General features: G+C 40.1%; 1 protein-coding gene across 1 annotated transcript in view; it reads left to right on the forward strand.

Annotated features, from left to right (window-relative positions):
- Positions 1 to 18,575, forward strand: part of MAP4 (microtubule associated protein 4) — a 155,207-nt gene that overhangs the window by 50,860 nt on the left and 85,772 nt on the right. Inside the window, 1 exon segment of the mRNA XM_081525772.1 lies at positions 8,678 to 8,919. Within this exon segment, the coding sequence (XP_081381898.1) occupies positions 8,697 to 8,919 (223 nt within the window). The 5' untranslated portion in view covers positions 8,678 to 8,696.

Raw genomic sequence — 18,575 nt, forward strand, 5'->3', positions numbered from 1 at the left:
GGAAAGTTGGAGCAGAAAAATTGATTTTGAAGTGTAGTGATATCACTGTGAAATTTCAAGATTTTACCAGTTTTGTCACACGCTGCGTCTGTGTCTGGTATTCTCTGGATCGCCTCTTAGCCTGATCCTCAACCCCAGTTTCATTTACAAGTGATTTGTTTTCTCTGATTCTTTGTCATCTGTTAAAGTGAGGGACTTGAATCCTAGGTTATTTGAACTATTTTTTTTTCAACTAGTATTTTTTAAAAAGCCTTTAGAGAACTTAAATGTTTAGAGATAATTTTTGGAAAAGTATAAGCAAACTCTGGATGTTTTTTTGCCTTCTAGACTGAGGTTAAATTAATTGGCACGAATAGTAAAGGTTTAAAAAATGCTGTCTCTGTTTCAAGATTTGGGACATTAGGTATTGAGAATCATCTTAAGGTTCACCCTTCTTTTAAAAAAATTGAGATAAACATTTGCTCTTGAGGATGGTTACAACAGAAATATTAAGTGCTGTGTCATTGTCGTCTCTTGTTTTGGCGCACATAACTAGACTTCAGCAGACATCATGCTGTCTGTATCACATGGCTAACAGAGGGAGGTATCTAGTGTAGATTCTTCTTGGGGAAATAGATTTAAATTTACTTGGATAGAAATGTGGCAGGTGCTTGTTTAGAGACCCAAAATGCGTTCAGTCAGGACGGAATATAAGCTCCCTGGATAGTTCCTGTGAGTAAGCAAGCTAGGCTCTCAGCCTCAATCTGCAAGGTCTTAGTTACGTGAATATGTGTGTGCATGTGTGTGCAGTGTTCTTATGTTTACAGGACAAGGCTTCCAAAAATAGCAGTGCAAAAAGGAATTCTTTGCTCTGGGGGCTGCATGGAAGTAATGTGAATCAGTGTGTTCTTTCATACAGGAATGTCACTGGGTGATGGCCTCAGCTATTCTAGTAATCAAGGACTCTCTCCTGTTGCTAATCCTATGATGAACAGGACAAATGGTGATGATGATCAGAACCTTGCCAAGCCTGGAAATTCCATCAGTTCGTCATAGTACAGCTGTTGTCTTTAGTTCGTAGGGAGGCACCTGGGGGTGGAAAATTAATGTATTCCACAGGGGGGGTTGGAGTTTATTACTCAGAACAGTTAAGATGTTGCTGAGCTGTCTGATGCCATTTCCAGCCTGGTTCTGGGGAGGAGCAGGAGAAATTCGCTTTAGCCGCAGAGGTCATACGTGCCTGCAAGCTGTGTAAAGACCTCTTTTGTCGTTGTTGTTCAGTCACTCAGTCGTGTCTGACTGTTTGTGACCCCATGGACTGCAGCATGCCAGGCTTCCCTGTCCTCCACTGTCTCCTGGAGTCTGCCCAAACCCATGTCCATAAAGATTTGGTTTTACTTCGAAAGAAATACTGTTTTGATTGAAAGTATAAATCAGAGTTTTCAAGTTAAATAAATTAAAAACAGCACAGCCACCAGACAATGTTCCGCTTGATAATAGACCTCTGAAAGAAATTCATTACAACAGTCCCCATTTAGTAACTGAAAGCTTGCTAGGCAGACCAAAAAATTTCATGTTGAATATGAAATCTTAATGATGCAGACTATACCTTTCACCTTGTCAGATTATAAATGATCCCTGGGACTGTCTGGGATGCTGGGTTTCTTCCAAGCCTAAGGAACAAGCCCTGCATTTTGGCCACAGCACTCTCTTGGGATGGCAGCTTATTGCTGGCTTCAGAATTTTCTGTCATGCAAAAAAAAAAGGAAGAAGAAAATATTAGCCCACATATCTTTACAGTTCCATGTCTTGTCCATAACTCACCCCTCCACTCCCACCCTCTACTAAACAGGACAGAATATCAATTATGGAGACAATTTAAGTGAGTATTATGAACAGTCTCCTACTTGGAAGAATTATTATTAAATGTTTCTTTATTAAATTGGTTATTTGAAACTCAATGCATTTCCCTTAGATGAACAATATTATAAATGATTAATTTTGGTTCTAAATTAATCCAAATTACTGAGAAGAAAGCTTCTTCTTTTTTTCTAAAACTGACAGAAGGAGTATTTCAAAAGGTTTCTGAGCTTGCCTTTGGCGTTCCCCTTTTGCTTTTACCTCCTAGGGCCTCTGGGCCCATATACTTGCTCCCTACTTGGTTACCTTATCCAGTCTGCTTTATTCCCTGAAGTATTCCATGTTGCTACATTATGTTTCTTCGTTTTTACCCTAAAACCAGAAACTCAAGACACTTTCAATGGAATTTATCTCAGGGGTTGGGAGGAAAGCTAACTTGATCACACAAAACGGAATGATGGCCCTTCAAGGGGTGTATGTCCCCTTATCCCCCTTTAAATTGTGAAATAGGGTTCTGTACTTCTAAAAAGAGAATGCTGGCTGCTGCAAGTGAATCTTGGTAGAAGTTTGGCTAACGTGACCAAGTGAAATGAAAATACTACAGTGGTTATGAGAAGTGTCTGAGTATGTTGGTGGGAATTAGGCTTCTTCCTTTTCATGAGTTTTCTTCCTCCAGTTTAGTTTCAGAGGTTAGCACTTTTGGTCAGGGGCTGGGATGGGGAGAAAAGTAGAGGAGGACAGAGGCAGCAACAGGCCATCTGCAAACTAGAATGCTAATTTCTCAGCAGACAGCCAGACCTAAAGTGCACAGGTCCTAACTGAATGACTATAGGTAAGACTGACCTAAACCTCTGGGAGCTTGAAAAGTTACCGATACTTTTGTGCATTTAAATTTTATATGAACACTATTTAATCTGTATAGACCTAGAAAATATTTTTAGTCCAGTAATTAATTCCAGAGTTTGTGGTCTGAAGTAAACCATACAGAAGAGAAGGTGCTTGTGACTTCATCATATATTCTTACTTACTCTTTATGAGCACATAGCTATTAATAGTAAGGCTAGTCAAGAGACAAAGATTATCTTCTGTGCTTCATCATCATGTCCTGTCATTTCCTCTTGCTTTGGTTTACCTAGGTATTTTCAAAACCCTCACCAGATAATTTCACTTCAGGCATGTAATTAGAATGAAGATCAGGTGTCCGGAGTGCTGTGTTTGAAAACGGTGTGCTCTGGTGCCTGGTTAAATAATATGGGGCTTATTTTCTGGCAGAGTGGTGTCACGTCTCCTTTGATGTTAGCCAGAACTGGGTGGAGTTTCTTAAGCTGCAGTGGGATTTGCTCAAGCAGGGCTCTGTGCACTGGGGAGTTGGTTTTTAGTCTTTCTCTTTGCCAAAAGGCTTTTGCCTTTTTTGATAAACCTGAAACCAGTTACAATTGAGAGTACTTGATGTATAAAATAATAGTCACACGGAGGGTCCAAGTGATGAAACTGAATTGTAAGTAGTTTATCGAATAGTCACCTCAGGAATCGTTTCACATACCACTCTCATTTTACAGCCTAGGGAACTCAACCCCAGAAGGTGACCCACTCAAAGCCAAACTGAGAATTGGACTGAACTACTGAAGCACGGAAGTGTCTTTAACTAGCTTTCTTTTCTTATCTCCTGTCAGCAAATTCATTCAAAGTTAACAGTACAAGCAACTATATTCAGTATTTTGCAATAACCTATAAAGGAAAATAACCTGAAAAAGAATATATATATGTATAAAACTGAATCACTTTGCTGTACACCTGAAACATTGTAAATCTACTATATTTCAATTAAAAAGGTCCAAACTCAGATAAGTTTCCCTATTATCTATACAAATAGAAGAAGAAAAGCATAAATAGTCAATGTGAGATAATTTTTTTAAATGTAGGTACTTCTCGTTCCCAAGAATATGTTTTTGGATTTTCTTGAGTATCCAGATTAGAGAAGGACACTGTGTGACTAAACGTTATTCAGTTCAGTTCAGTCGCTCAGTCGTGTCCGACTCTTTGCGACCCCATGAATTGCAGCACGCTAGGCCTCTCTGTCCATCACCAACCCCCGGAGTCTACCCAAACCCATGTCCATCGAGTCGGTGACGCCATCCAACCATCTCATCCTCTGTCGTCCCCTTCTCCTCCTGCCCCCAATCCTACCCAGCATTAGGGTCTTTTCCAATGAGTCAACTCTTTGCATGAGGTGGCTAGAGTATTGGAGTTTCAGCTTCAACATCAGTCCTTCCAATGAACACCCAGGATTGATCTCCTTTAGGATGGATTGATTGGATCTCCTTGCAGTCCAAGGGACTCTCAAGAGACTTCTCCAACACCACAGTTCAAAAGCATCAATTCTTCGGCACTCAGCTTTCTTCACCATCCAGCTCTCACATCCATACATGACCACTGGAAAAACCATAGCCTTGACGAGATGGACCGTTGTTGGCAGAGTGATGTCTCTGCTTTTAAATATGCTATCTAGGTTGGTCATAACCTTCCTTCCAAGGAGTGTCTTTTAATTTCATGGCTGCAATCACCATCAGCAGTGATTCTGGAGCCCAAAAAAATAAAGTCTGACACTGTTTCCACTGTTTCCCCATCTATTTGCCATGAAGTGATGGGACCAGATGCCATGATCTTAGTTTTCTGAACGTTGAGCTTTAAGCCAACTTTTTCACTCTCCTCTTTCACTTTCATCAAGAAGCTCTTTAGTCCTTCTTCACTTTCTGCCATAAGGGTGGTGTCATCTGCATATCTGAGGTTATTGATATTTCTCCCGGCAATCTGGATTCCAGCTTGTGTTTCTTCCAGCCCAGCGTTTCTCATGATGTACTCTGCATATAAGTTAAATAAGCAGGGTGACAATATACAGCCTTGACGTACTCCTTTTCCTATTTGGAACCAGTCTGTTGTTCCATGTCCAGTTCTAACTGTTGCTTCCTGACCTGCATACAGGTTTCTCAAGAGACAGCTCAGATGGTCTGGTATTCCCATCTCTTTCAGAATTTTCCACAGTTTATTGTGATCCACACAGTCAAAGGCTTTGGCATAGTCAATAAGCAGAAATAGATGTTTTTCTGGAACTCTCTTGCTTTTTCGATGATCCAGCGGATATTGGCAATTTGATCTCTGGTTCCTCTGCCTTTTCTAAAACCAGCTTGAACATCTGGAAGTTCACGGTTCACGTATTGCTGAAGCCTGGCTTGGAGAATTTTGAGCATTACTTTACTAGCATGTGAGATGAGTGCAATTGTGCGGTAGTTTGAGCATTCTTTGGCATTGCCTTTCTTTGAGATTGGAACGAAAACTGACCTTTTCCAGTGCTGAGGCCACTGCTGAGTTTTCCATATTTGCTGGCATATCGAGTGCAGCACTTTCACAGCATCACCTTTGAGGATTTGAAATAGCTCAACTGGAATTCCATCACCTCCACTAGCTTTGTTCGCAGTGATGCTTTCTAAGGCCCACTTGACTTGACATTCCAGGATGTCTGGCTCTAGGTGAGTGATCACACCATCATGATTATCTGGGTCATGAAGATCTTTTTTGTACAGTTCTTCTGTGTATTCTTGCCACCTCTTCTTAATATCTTCTGCCTCTGTTAGGTCCATACCATTTCTGTCCTTTATCGAGCCTATCTTTGCATGAAATGTTCCTTTGGTATCTCTAATTTTCTTGAAGAGATCTCTAGTCTTTCCCAATCTGTTGTTTTCCTCTATTTCTTTGCATTGATCGCTGAGGAAGGCTTTCTTATCTCTCCTTGCTATTCTTTGGAACTCTGCATTCAGATGGGAATATCTTTCCTTTTCTCCTTTGCTTTTCACTTCTCTTTTCTTCCCAGCTATCTGTAAGGCCTCCTCAGACAGCCATTTTGCTTTTTTGCATTTCTTTTCCATGGGGATTGTCTTGATCCCTGTCTCCTGTACAATGTCATGAACCTCTGTCCATAGTTCATCAAGCACTCTGTCTATCAGGTCTAGTCCTTTAAATCTATTTGTCACTTCTACTGTATACTCATAAGGGATTTGATCTAGGTCATACCTGAATGGACTAGTGGTTTTCCCTACTTTCTTCAATTTAAGTCTGAATTTGGCAATAAGCAGTTCATGATCTGAGCCATAGTCAGCTCCCAGTCTTGTTTTTGCTGACTGTATAGAGCTTCTCCATCTTTGGCTGCAAAGAATATAATCAGTCTGATTTCGGTGCTGACCATCTGGTGATGTCCACGTGTAGAGTCTTTTCTTGTGTTGTTGGAAGAGGGTGTTTGCTATTACCAGTGTGTTCTCTTGGCAAAACTCTATTAGCCTTTGCCCTGCTTCATTCTGTACTCCCAAGGCCAAATTTGCCTGTAACGCCAGGTGTTTCTTGACTTCCTACTTTTGCATTCCAGTCCCCTGTAATGAAAAGGGCATCTTTTTTGGGTGTTAGTTCTAGAAGGTCTTGTAGGTCTTCATAGAACCGTTCAACTTCAGCTTCTTTGGCATTAAATGTTATGAAGTGACCTTAAATGTTTCTATATGTGTTGGATGACATTCATTCATGAGCTTATTAAGATCAATTTTGGAGCACTTGCAGAACTAGCTTAACAGATTTGTAGAGCACCTAAGGAATTTATTATACATATTTTAGAGTAGAATAATTATAATTGAATAATTTTCTCTTTATTGAAAACTGGGCCTTTTGGGCTAAAAGCCAGTATTTTCACTTCTACTGGCTAGTATTGCCTTTACAGAGTTATTTTCCATAAGTATACTGTGTGTGTGTTTAAATCATACTTCTATTTATATGTGATGACATGAAAAGAATAGCTAAACTGTGTTGAAAGGCAGATGCTGGGTGGTTGGCTGCACGACCCTCCCACTTTCCAGCTGTCAGATTTTCTATCAATTTTACCCTCTTAAGCTGAATATAAGCTGCTGTTCATATTCCGTAAACCACGTATCAGCCGAGAAAATGGTTTGGGAGGTTGCAAGGCAGGGAGGAGCGTAAGATTACAGTGAATAAAAAGCTGCCGTTTGAGAATCTGCACTCAGATAAATGAGGTTTAAAAGATTTTGCTGGTTTTGTTTGTGTTTTCACCAGTGTCCTAAATTAGGGAAAGTTTGAGTAGATTGCGTGAAGTATTATAGAAAAATAGATCTGTTGGGCTCTTACTGTATATTTTTAAAGATGGTACAGGTGTTCTTACAAGCTCTCTTTGACTATGAAACTGTTTAATTATAGACATCCTTTATTGTTTTTTGCTCATAACAGCTTTCAAAGGCTAACTGTAATAATAGTTACCATAAATAGAAAAGAGAAAAGCAGTTCCTTTTTATGGAACCCTTTGACATTCATCAGGCCTTTACAAAATTCTGTTTTTTTTCTGGCTGTGCTGTGCGGCATGTAGAATCTTAGTTCCCCCACCAGGGATTTAACCCACCCCTGGCAGTGAAAGTGAGAGTCCTAAACACTGGACTGCCAGGGACTTCCCATATACTTTTTTTTTTTTTTTAAGCCAGTGTGTTTGTGTACATTTATGTATATAAGATTTTTATTTAACTTTAAAAAAAAATGCTTTTATTTATTTATTTATGGCTGTGCTGAGTCTTTGTTGCTGCGAGTGTTTTTCTCTAGTTGCAGCAAGCAGGAGAAGGGGCTACTCATTGTGGTTGCTTCTCTTGTTGCAGAGCACAGGCTCTAGGCTGGGAGGGTTTCAGTAGTTATGGCACGTGGGTTCAGTAGTTGTGACTCCTGGGCTCTATCAACAGTTGTGGCCCACAGGCTTAGTTGCTTCATAGCCTGTGGGATCTTCCCAGATCAGGGATTGAACCCATGTCTCCTGCCCTGGCAGGCAGATTCTTCACTACTGAGCCACCAGGGAAACCCTCCCATATACTTTTTAGTTTTAGGTTATGTTTAAAAATTGAAAGCTTGGTTGGTGTTCTGTAAAGATAGTAACATACATGACCACAGAGAGAGACTGCCTTCTCTAGCTAATTCAGGGAACATGCCTGCATTTTTCATGCCAGCAGGGCCAAGTGTAGCTTGGTTGATCAAGTCCTTTGCAAGTGATTCACTAAGCAGTATTTACCCTTACAAGATGAGGCTCAGATTCCTCGTCTCTGGTAAGGAAAAGTGATTTCACTTGCTTGATAGTATTTAACCTTTTTTAAAAATAAAATGGGAATGTAACCTAATCTGACCTCCTTTTGTATGTATTTTTACCCTAGTGGCTCAGTTGGTAAAGAATCCGCCTGCAATGCGGAGAGCTGGTTTCCATCCTTGGGTTAGGAAGACCCCCTGGAGATGGGAACGGCTACCCACTCCAGTATTCTGGCCTGGAGAATTCCATGGACTGTATAGTCCATGGGGTTGCAAAGAGTTGGGACACGACTGAGCCACTTTCACTTTCATTTTAAGAATTACTCTGCAACATGATTTGGAAATTAAGATAAATGGAATAGTTTAAAGGGTTTTGAAGACTTAAAATCAAAAGACCTGATTTGAATTCTTATGGCTAATAAACTTAGGTAAATATAGGGGTGTTTTTTGTCTTTCACTTTTCTTATTGTTGAAAAGAACAGAGTGACACTTGTTCTGTTTACCTCCCAGGATGTGAGGAAAAGAGTTTATTCTGGGTAAGACAGTCTGTTACTGAGCTTTGTTTGATTTTCCATTCTATAAAATGGGAGAGTCTCTTTTAGCTTGAAAATTTTTCATTTTAATTCTTTGTTTGTTTAAAACAATGACAAGAGTTTCTGGGAATGTCTTTCTCTTTGGCTCATCTCTTTCATGCTCATCCATGAAACCTTTTTTCCCCACTAACTAGGCAGTTGCAGTGGTGCAGAATGGCTGACCTCAGTCTTGCAGATGCATTAACAGAGCCGTCTCCAGAAATTGAGGAAGAGATAAAACGGGACTTTATTGCCACACTGGAGGCAGAGGCCTTTGATGATGTTGTGGGAGAAACTGTTGGAAAAACAGACTATATTCCTCTCCTGGATGTTGATGAAAAAACCGGGAATTCGGAGTCAAAGAAGAAACCATGCTCAGACACTAGCCAGGTTGAAGGTAAGTAATTAAATTAAACTGGATATATAGGTTCAGAAAGTAGATTAGGGATTACACTTTGGGTCATAATCTTACAAACGTTTGAGGAAACTAAACTGAGTTTTTAAGTATAAGCTAGTAACTTTCTTTTTACCTACATTTCTTAGAAACCAAGGAGGTAGGTTCATTACCTTTTAGTTGAATATGTATCTTCAGGCTGTAGATTACTCTTAACCTTCTCTTAACCCTAAAGTTTCTTCTGTAATGTCTCAACTATTGTATAATCTGCTTATTAATTTCCTAAATTAAACTGCCTGCTATGCCTTTTCTTTCAAAGTAGCTTTGTAAAGTTAGATACTTTATATTTATACCAAGACTTAATTTGGATTGGAGTCAGATGCCACCTGTCTTTGAGAGTAATCCTAGGTCAGGATTAAAAAGTGGATTAAACCCTTTAAAAGAGATTTGCTGCCTTTATATATTGCTGGATCAAATTTGCTAACATTTGATTGAGGATTTTTGTATTTATGTGCATGTGGGATATTGGTCTGTTTTCTTGTGAGGCCTTTGTCTGGTTTTAAAATGGAGGTCATATTGACATCATGTAATGAGTTGGGAAGTGTTCCCTCCTATTCTGTTTTCTAGAATGGTTTGTGTTGAATTGATTTTTTCTTTAATGTTTGACAGACTTTGTCAGTGAAGCCATCTGGACCTGGAGTTTTCTTTGTCAATTTTTTGACTAAGAATTCAGTTCCTTTAAGAGATAGAGAACTGTACATGTTTTTTCTTCTCAAGTGAGCTTTGGTGGTTTGTATCTTTCAAGAGATTGGTCTATTTTCTCTAAGTCAGTGAATTAATGGAGATGAAATTATAATATTATCTTATCCTTTTAATGTCGAGGATCTCTTGTCATGTCCTCTTTTTCATCATGAAAATTTGTTTCCTCTTTTCACTTGAGGAGTCTAGATACTAGTTTCTTAGTTATTTTTTTTAAAGATCCAGCTTTTGGCTTCATAGGTCCCCCCCCCCCCCCCAGGTATACAACATAATGTGTCAATATTTGTATGTATTGTGAAATGATCACTATAAGTCTAGTTGACACCCATTACCACATACAGTTATATCTTTTCTTCCCCATGTGATGAGAATTTCTAAGGTCTGTACTCTTAGCAACTTTCAAATATAGTATAGTGTTATTATTAACTACAAGAGCTATGCTGTACATTGTAACTTCAGGATTTATTTATTTTATAACTAGAAGTTTATACCTTTTGAACTCCTTTTACCCATTTTCCCACCCACCCCCCACCTCTGGCAACCACATAAAATAGGCTTTTAATGTTATGAATTCCTCTCTAATCCTAGTTGTAGATGTGTCCCATAGATTCTGATATGTTTTTTATTTTCATTAAGTTCAAACATTTTCTATTTTGCCTTATGAATCTGTCTTCAATCTATCAGTTATTTAGAATTATGTTTATTTCTCAGTATTTAGGGATTTTTTTTTAGATATTCTTCTATACTTGATTTTTGGTTTAACTGTTGTGGTCAGAAGACATCCTTTAAAATTTCAGTTTATTAAAATTTTGGGGAGGTTCATTATATGGCCTGTCAAGGTCAATGTTCTGTGAGAACTTGCAATAAAGTGTACAGTGCTGTTATTTATTAGGTGAAGTAGTCTTATTAATGTCAGTTAAGTCCAGTTGGTTGATAGTATTATTCAGGTTTTTCGTATCCTTGCCTACTTTATATTTACTAGTTCTTATGACTTGAGAAAGTTGTTGAAATTTTGATGTAATTTTGTGGATTTGTTTCTCCCTTCAGTTCTGTCAGTTTTTGTTGCATGTTTTTTGAAAATCTATCGTCATGTGCATATATATTTACATTGTTGTGTCTCCTTGATGAATTGACCTCTTATTGTCTCTCTTTATTCCTGGTAATTTTCTTTTTTCTGAATTCTAATTTTCATCTTGCATTGATGTAGCTACTCTAGTTTCCTTAAATAGTGTTTACTTGGTATGTCTAACTTCTTTCACTTTCAACAGGTTTCTTTTTTAATGTTTATTAATAATGAGTTTCTTAGAATATAGATGGTTCTTGCTTTTTTAATCTAACCTGAAGAACTCTTGTCTTTTAGTTGATGAGTTTAGACTATTTACTGAAATACTTGATGTGATTATTGATATGGTTAGATTTAATCTGTCAGTTTGTTGTTAAGTTTTCTGTTTCTTCCATTTGTTCTTTAGTTTAGTTTTCTTTTTCTATCTGCTTTTGGATTAATTGAATATTTTTATGATACTGTTTTAACTCCAGTATTGTCTTGTTATATATGTTTATTTTAAAAGTTGTTTTATATTTGACCTAGATTTTACAGTGTACATTTTTAATTTCTTCCAGTTTGCCTTCCAGTAATACTCGACCATTTCACCTAGAGTGTAAAATTCCATGCAAAACAGTAAATGTCGAATTTGTCTTTCATATTTTGTATTATCATACACATAATTTGACGTGTTTTTGTGTTAGTCATACATAATTTGACGTGTGTTAGTTACCTGCGTTGTTACTATTTTTGCTTTAGATTGTCAACTATCTTTTAGAATGAATAAAAATGTGGAGGAGAACGCTTTACTCTCATTTTTACTATTTTGGGCATTCTTCATTTTGTGTGTGTGTATGTAGACCCAAATTTCTGTCTAGCACCATAGTCCTCCTGCCTAAAAACTTCTAATACTTCTTCTCTTACAGTACAAATCTACGTAACAGTAAATTATCTCACCTTTTTTAATTTGAAAAACAAACCTTAAGTTTTGGAAGGTATTTTTTGCTAGGTGTCGTATTCTGTGTTACTCTTTTCTTTCAGTAACTTAAAGGAAAATTAGTCTTCCTACTTGCAGTTTCCGATAAGAAGTCTGTTACAATCTTGATAGTTATTCCTTTTATTCCCTTCCTCTGGCTGCCTTCAAGGTTTTATCTTGATCTTGGATTTTTAGCAGATTGAATATGTTGTGTTTAGATGATAAATACCTTTAAAAAAGGTATTTATTTGTCTGCACCAGGTCTTAGTTGTGGGATGCAGGATCTTTCAGTTGTGGCATGCGAACTCCTGGTTGTGGCATGTGAGATCTAGTTCCCGACCAGGGATCAGACCCAAGAGCATTGGAACCTCGAAGTCTTAGCCAGTGGACCACCAGGGAAGCCCTAGCTGATATTTTGCCTTCCTGGCATTCTCTGAGCTTGTTCTCTGCTTTGCCTCTTTCTTTTTCTTTTCTCCTTCTGGGATTCCAGTTACTTTTTTGTTAAATTGTTGAGTATTGTCCCACGGATCTTGGATGCTTTGGTTTTTTTCCCTCCCTCTTTTTTTCCTCTTTATGTTTCATTTTGGGTATTTTCTTTTGACCTGTATTCAAGTTCCCTGATGTGTTTTGCTGGCTGCATTGAGTCTAATAATGAACCCTCAGTGACATTCTTTATCTTTAATATCTTTACTGTTTTTAACTTACAGCATTTCTATTTGACCTTTAGAGCTTCCATCTCTCTGCTGAAATTATCTGTTAATGCATATTTCTGTCTTTTTCACTATAGAGTTTAACACATTAATCATAATTTTAAAATATCTGTCTGGTAATTTAAATATCTGGGTCATTCCTCAGTCTGATTATTTTGTCTCTTCACTGTTTTCTTCTGGTACTTTTTATATGTGTGTTAATTTCTGAGTGACTTCTAGACCTCACATGTAAAACAGAGACTGAGATAAAAAAGGATTTATGCCTAGAAATGAGTGTATGGTTAGGCTACTCAAGATGGCTGTTCTCTTGCTCTCTGTATGTACATCCCCTGTCTGACCAGTGCCTGCTTCACCTATGCCCTACTCACATGACTGACCTTCCTATACACTTGCCCTTTCCTAGCTGGTGATTGTTTTTTATCAAAGGGGCCATGAGAGCTGTGTCCCTCCACTGGTTTTCCTGGTGCCTAATGAGCCTTCCTGACATCAAGTCCTGTATAACTGATAATCACCTCTGCCTCCTGAGAGCAAAGACTGCCTCCATGTCCTAAGCCTGTCTTCTGCTTCACGTGGCGGGGTGTCACTCCAGGACCTTGCTTCAGCTGTGTGAGGTCCTCCATCCCTTACACCATTGATGTCTCTGTTGCTGACTGTGGACTCTTTCTTCAGTCTTGGAACTGGGCAAGACCTTGTAGACCTGTGGGTTACAGCCCAACAGTGGCATATCTCTTCTTTTACTAGGTAGTTAGTTCAAAGTGTTGAGGCCAGGGCTGAACTAGGGTTGGGCTTTGCTGTTATTGTGATAGTCTTCATTGCGCTACTGGCTTTAAATGCTTCTATTCCTGGTTCTTAGAGTAGGGGCTGAGGGGCTGAAAGGCTTGTTGTCAGTTCTTGTTCCACTCGCAGCTTTTGGCCTCTGCTGTGCACCTGTGCCTCCGGAGGCCCTTTCTCCCCTCCTTTGTCAGAAGAGGGAGGGATAGCCTGGGAGGGGCAGGAGTTTTATCTTTGTTTTTTGGTCTTGGTTTAGGCTCAGTCCTGTGTGCATGTATCTCATGGTTGAGTATTTTTCTTAGTAATATTATTCCTCTTACATGGATAGAGTTTTGTAAGTATTGATGTAGAATCCTGGTCTCAGACTTTTTCTGGCTCCTCCCTAAGGTAAGAGGAGATTTTTCTCATTACTCCTTCCCCAGCTGCATTAGGCCTTCACCTGGCCCTGGGGTTGACAGGGTTTGATACTTCTCCTCCAGTAGCTGAAAGCTTTTGTTGCATAGGGGAGAAGGGCCCTAGGGGACAGGGCTTTTTGCTTTTGCTTTAGTGGCAGCTTTTTCTAGTCTGCACCATGGAGGGCAGTACCCTGCTGTCCCCCTCCCTGCCGCCAGTCTTTGTAACCTGCAAGTGGATTTGAAGTCCTTTTGTGTCTGTGGATCCCAAGGACCTCTTACTCTTATGCTAGCCTTCACTTAGCCAGGGCTTCCCTGGTGGCTCAGATGATAAAGAATTCTCCTGCAATGCTGGAGACCTGGGTTTGATCCCTGGGTTGGGAAGATCTCCTGGAGGAGGGCATGGCAACTCACTCCAGTATTCTTATCTGGAGAATCCCATGGACAGAGAAGTCTGGCGGGCTACAGTCCATGGGGTCTCAAAGAGTCGGGCAAGACTGAGTGACTACAGCACAGCCATTAGCGTATTTTTGGTATTTTCCCCCCATACCACCTTGTTTATAGAAGGCTTAACTTAGGATAAATGGGAGGAAGAGGAGAGGTGGCTATTAGGAGACATCAATAAAGAAAGGAAAAGAGCTTCCTTATTTCAGTTCAGTCGCTCAGTCGTGTCTGACTCTTTGCGACCCCATGGATTGCAGCGTGCCAGGCCTCCCTGTCCATCACCAACTCCCAGAGTTTACTCAAACTCATGTCCATGGAGTCGGTGATGCCATCCAACCATCTCATCCTCTGTCGTCCCCTTCTCCTCCTGCCCCCAATCCTTCCCAGCATCAGAGTCTTTTCCAATGAGTCAGCTGTTCGCAAGAGGTGGCCAAAGTATTGGAGTTTCTGCTTCAACATCAGTCCTTCCAGTGAACACCCAGGACTGATCTCTTTTAGGATGGACTGATTGGATCTCCTTGCAGTCCAAGGGACTCTCAAGAGTCTTCTCCAACACCACAGTTCAAAAGCATCAATTCTTCAGTGCTCAGCTTTCTTTATAGTTTCTTTGTTCAAAATGCAGTTCTTAGGCAAACCTTAGATGGGACTCAACAATCTGTTTTGCTTGGACTTCCTCTAGTTTTGGTGAGCGGCAACTACTCTCTAGTTTGGGCTTCTCGTTTTGGTGCCTTCCCTTGTTGCAGAGCCTGGGCTCTGGGGTGTGTGGGCTTCATTCAGTATTTGTGACCCGTGGGCTCTAGATCTGAGGCTCAGTAGTTGTGGCGCACCAGCTTTGTTGCTCCAAGCCACGTGGGATCTTCCCAGATCAGGAATCGAACCCATTGTCTCCTGAGTTGGCAGGCAGATTCTTTACCACTCAACCATTAGGGAAGCCCAGCATTCTGTTTTTTAACAGGCTCTTGCAAGTGACTTGGATGCCCGTCCGTGACTGAGAAACACTGGTCTTAGAGAAAGGGCCTAAGTAAGTCCTGGGAAGGGTGATAACTGCTGCTACTGCTAAGTCGCTTCAGTCCTGTCCGACTCTGTGCGACCCCATGGACGGCAGCTCACCAGGCTCCGCCGTCCCTAGGATTCTCCAGGAAAGAATACTGGAGTGGGTTGCCATTTCCTTCTCCAGTGCATGAAAGGGAAAAGTGAAAGTGAAGTTGCTCAGTCGTGTCCGACTCGTAGCTACCCCATGGACTGTAGCCTACCAGGCTCCTCCATCCATGGGATTTTCTAGGCAAGAGTACTGGAGTGGGGTGCCATTGCCTTCTCCGAAGGGTGATAACTAGATCCTCAGAAATGGTCCTTCTTCAGCTGGTTGGGGCTTTCTGTTGAGGAGCTTCGCAACGAACTTCACTGGCCACCAGAGGGCGATGTTGGCACAGGTCTGACTTTTGTGCAAGGAGGAGGCCTTGCATTGAGACCAGGCTGAATCCTCGCCATTTTGCCCAAAGCAGACTTACTGTGGCTCTCTTCTTCACAGCACACATGCCTTCTCAGCTTCTTGCTGTTTCCCTTCTCTGCCAATTGATTTGCCAGCTGTGGAACTCTGAAATCTCTCGCAGGAGAAAAAAAATGTAACAGTTATCTCAGAGCATGTGATTAGTTTAAAAAAAAAACTTGTGTTGTTTTCAGTGCTATGTGTATTTAGCTGAGAATGTTTTCATTTCCTGAAGCTGGAGTCTTGTCCCTCTGGGAAATCAGAAAGAAGACAGTATAGCGTCTTTTGAAGGAAGACTTACCCAGTAGTGCACAGCTTTCCCATGATTAGAACCCATGTCTTATCTACAGAGAAGTATGCAGACCTTTTTCCTGCTGTAAAACCTCATTGTTTTTCTGCAGTAATGTTTTTATTCTTTTCTCTTGAGCTTAGATTTTTGAGATCATTAGTTTTTATATGGTTAGAATCTCCATCTCCCTTTTATTTTCTTCTAAACTCATTGCGTTGCTTTTATTTTATTCTGATAAATGGCTTATTTCTTAGTTTTGCAATTATGATCTAGTCTGGTAATGTCATTTTAATGAGTTTTTCATAAAGCAAAAGTTAATTTCAGTGTTCTCTCAAGGTTACTTTGTAGTTTAGTGATCAGTCTACAGAAGATCTATAGTTGTTGTATAGGTAGATCAATATGGTTGATCAATCTATAGTTAAATAACAATGAGAATAATAATAGTTGGCGTTTACTTCACGAAATGCATTTGCCACGGTGCTGCCTCCAGTGTTATTGCTTTAGTCCTCTTGGTGACCGTGGGAGGTAGATATTACCCCTCTTTCAGATGAGGCTGTTTTTAAGGCTCAGGAGTTCAGTTCAATTCAGTCACTTAGTTGTGCCTGGCTCTTTGAGACCCCATGGACTGCAGCATGCCAAGCTTCCCTGTCCATCACCAGCTCCTGGAGCTTGATCAAACTCATGTCCATCAAGTCGGTGATGCCGTCCAACCATCTCATCCTCTGTTGTCCCCTTCTCCTCCTGCCTTCAATCTTTCCCAGCATCAGAGTCTTTTCCAATGAGTCAGTTCTTAGCATCAGGTGGCCCAAGTATTGGAGTTTCAGCTTCAGCGTCAGGCCTTCCAATGAATATTTAGGACTTACTTCTTAGCACAAGGGAATAGTATTTGATCATTTAGTTTATAGTGATAGAACCACAACCTGAACCCAAATCTTGTGATTAAAACTGTGTGTTCTTTCTGTGAAACCATACTGTCTTCATGAATGCTTACTTTCTGATTGATTTAATGTCTCACAGACACTGATTTTCAAAACTAAAGATTCACTTATTTAAGTCAAAAGAATTATCAGACCTGTAAACACTATGTTCAGGGAAATGTAAATGAGAGTCTTATTTTATTTGCATAAAGAGCATGTACTTGAGAACTCTACTACTAAGTTATATAAATTTATCAAGTCTTCTACTTTCCTAGAGAACTATTTTACATCTTCTTGTTCATTTGAGGACTTTTAGAACAGATACTCAGTAAACTCAATCAGAAGAGAATTGATACACTACCCACCCCCTCACCCAAGCTCCTGCTTCCATTTCTCTGGGTCCCTCACTCTGCTGTTCCTCTTTCAGGAGTGGCCTGCTCGTGCTCTCGCTCAACGGCACTACTGTAGCCTTTGCCTCTTCTGTCTCGTGTATCATCAGTTTCTCTGGGTCATTCATCAGCATCAAATAGACCCTAATTTTTTCCTTCATAAGAAAAAATAGTCTATCTCAATCCATGCCCTTCTCATTTACCTTTCTTTTATTCTGCTCCTTCTTTGAAGCAAATATATCTACTCTCTAATGCCAGTTGCTTTCCCTCTTAAACCCACTCCCATCCAACTTTAACCCACACTATTTCACTCAGCTGCTCCTTTGAAGGTATAAGCCTTTACATTGGCAAGGATGAATCTAGATGATTTTGACCTGAGCAACCAAAAGAAGTGATTTATCATTTTGTGAGATGGAAAGGCTGTAGAAAGAGTAGATTTTGAGGGAAAGGTAAAAATTTTAGCTTATCTGATAGTAGAGAAGATATCTAGTCAAGAGCAGTAGGCAGTTAGATAAAAGAACCTGGAATTGAGAGCCTAATTCTGGGCTGGAGATACACATCTGGAGGTTAATGATAATTAAAGCTTTGGCAGAGGTGGTGGTCTACAAAATATCCTTTATGATTGATGTAATTGTCCAAGAACATTTCCTGACTTGCAGTCCTGGCTCGTGTCTTGCCCCTTACCTGACTCTATCTTTTCGTCTTCTCCTTGGAAAGGGCCTTTCGTACCTGAGCCTGCCCTTTTCAAGGCACTTGTAAAGTCATAATTAAGCTATTTGTTGTCTCACACTTAAGCTACTCTAGAATAGGGATAGCATTTTGTTTATTTTTATATTTTGGCAGAATGACACATTTAGCAAAAGCAAAGAGGCACAGAATAAGTTCATAGTGTACCAGCAGCTTCAGGTTGCTCAGTGATAAGAAACAAGAGGTCAAAGGACAAGTGAGACAAGTGACAGAGTGGAAGCAAGGAGACACACGTCCAGTGACATTACGCGGAGTCTCACAGTCTGTGCAGAGATAGAGGCGAGTGGGAAACTTGTCAGATGTGTGTTAAAGAGAGGTCACTGCTCTTGGCACATGGTAGAGGTACAGTCATTGCTTGTTAAGCTGAATTGAGATCATTTGGTCTGTTACTAAACTAAAATCATCTTATTCAGGTTTGGGTTATGTTAAGGTGCAGACTAACAAGTAACTTTTAAGTCTCAGACTAAAGTGGTAGGTCTTCATTTAGGTGTAGGTGTCTGATCCTGAACCCTCTTTATAATTTTTTGCAAAAATTGTTTTCTGACTTTTATTTGAAAATATACTCTCAGTTCAGTTCAGTTGCTCAGTAGTGTCCGACTCTTTGCGACCCCATGAGCTGCAGCATGCCAGGCCTCCCTGTCCATCACCAACTCCCTGAGTCCACCCAAACCCATGTCCATCGAGTCGATGATGCTATCCAGTCATCTCATCCTCTGTCGTCCCCTTCTCCTCCTGCC

This window comes from Giraffa tippelskirchi, chromosome 9 (genome assembly GCF_054371585.1).
Source record: "Giraffa tippelskirchi isolate mGirTip1 chromosome 9, T2T-mGirTip1v1.2.pri, whole genome shotgun sequence".
Classification (NCBI taxonomy): domain Eukaryota; kingdom Metazoa; phylum Chordata; class Mammalia; order Artiodactyla; family Giraffidae; genus Giraffa; species Giraffa tippelskirchi.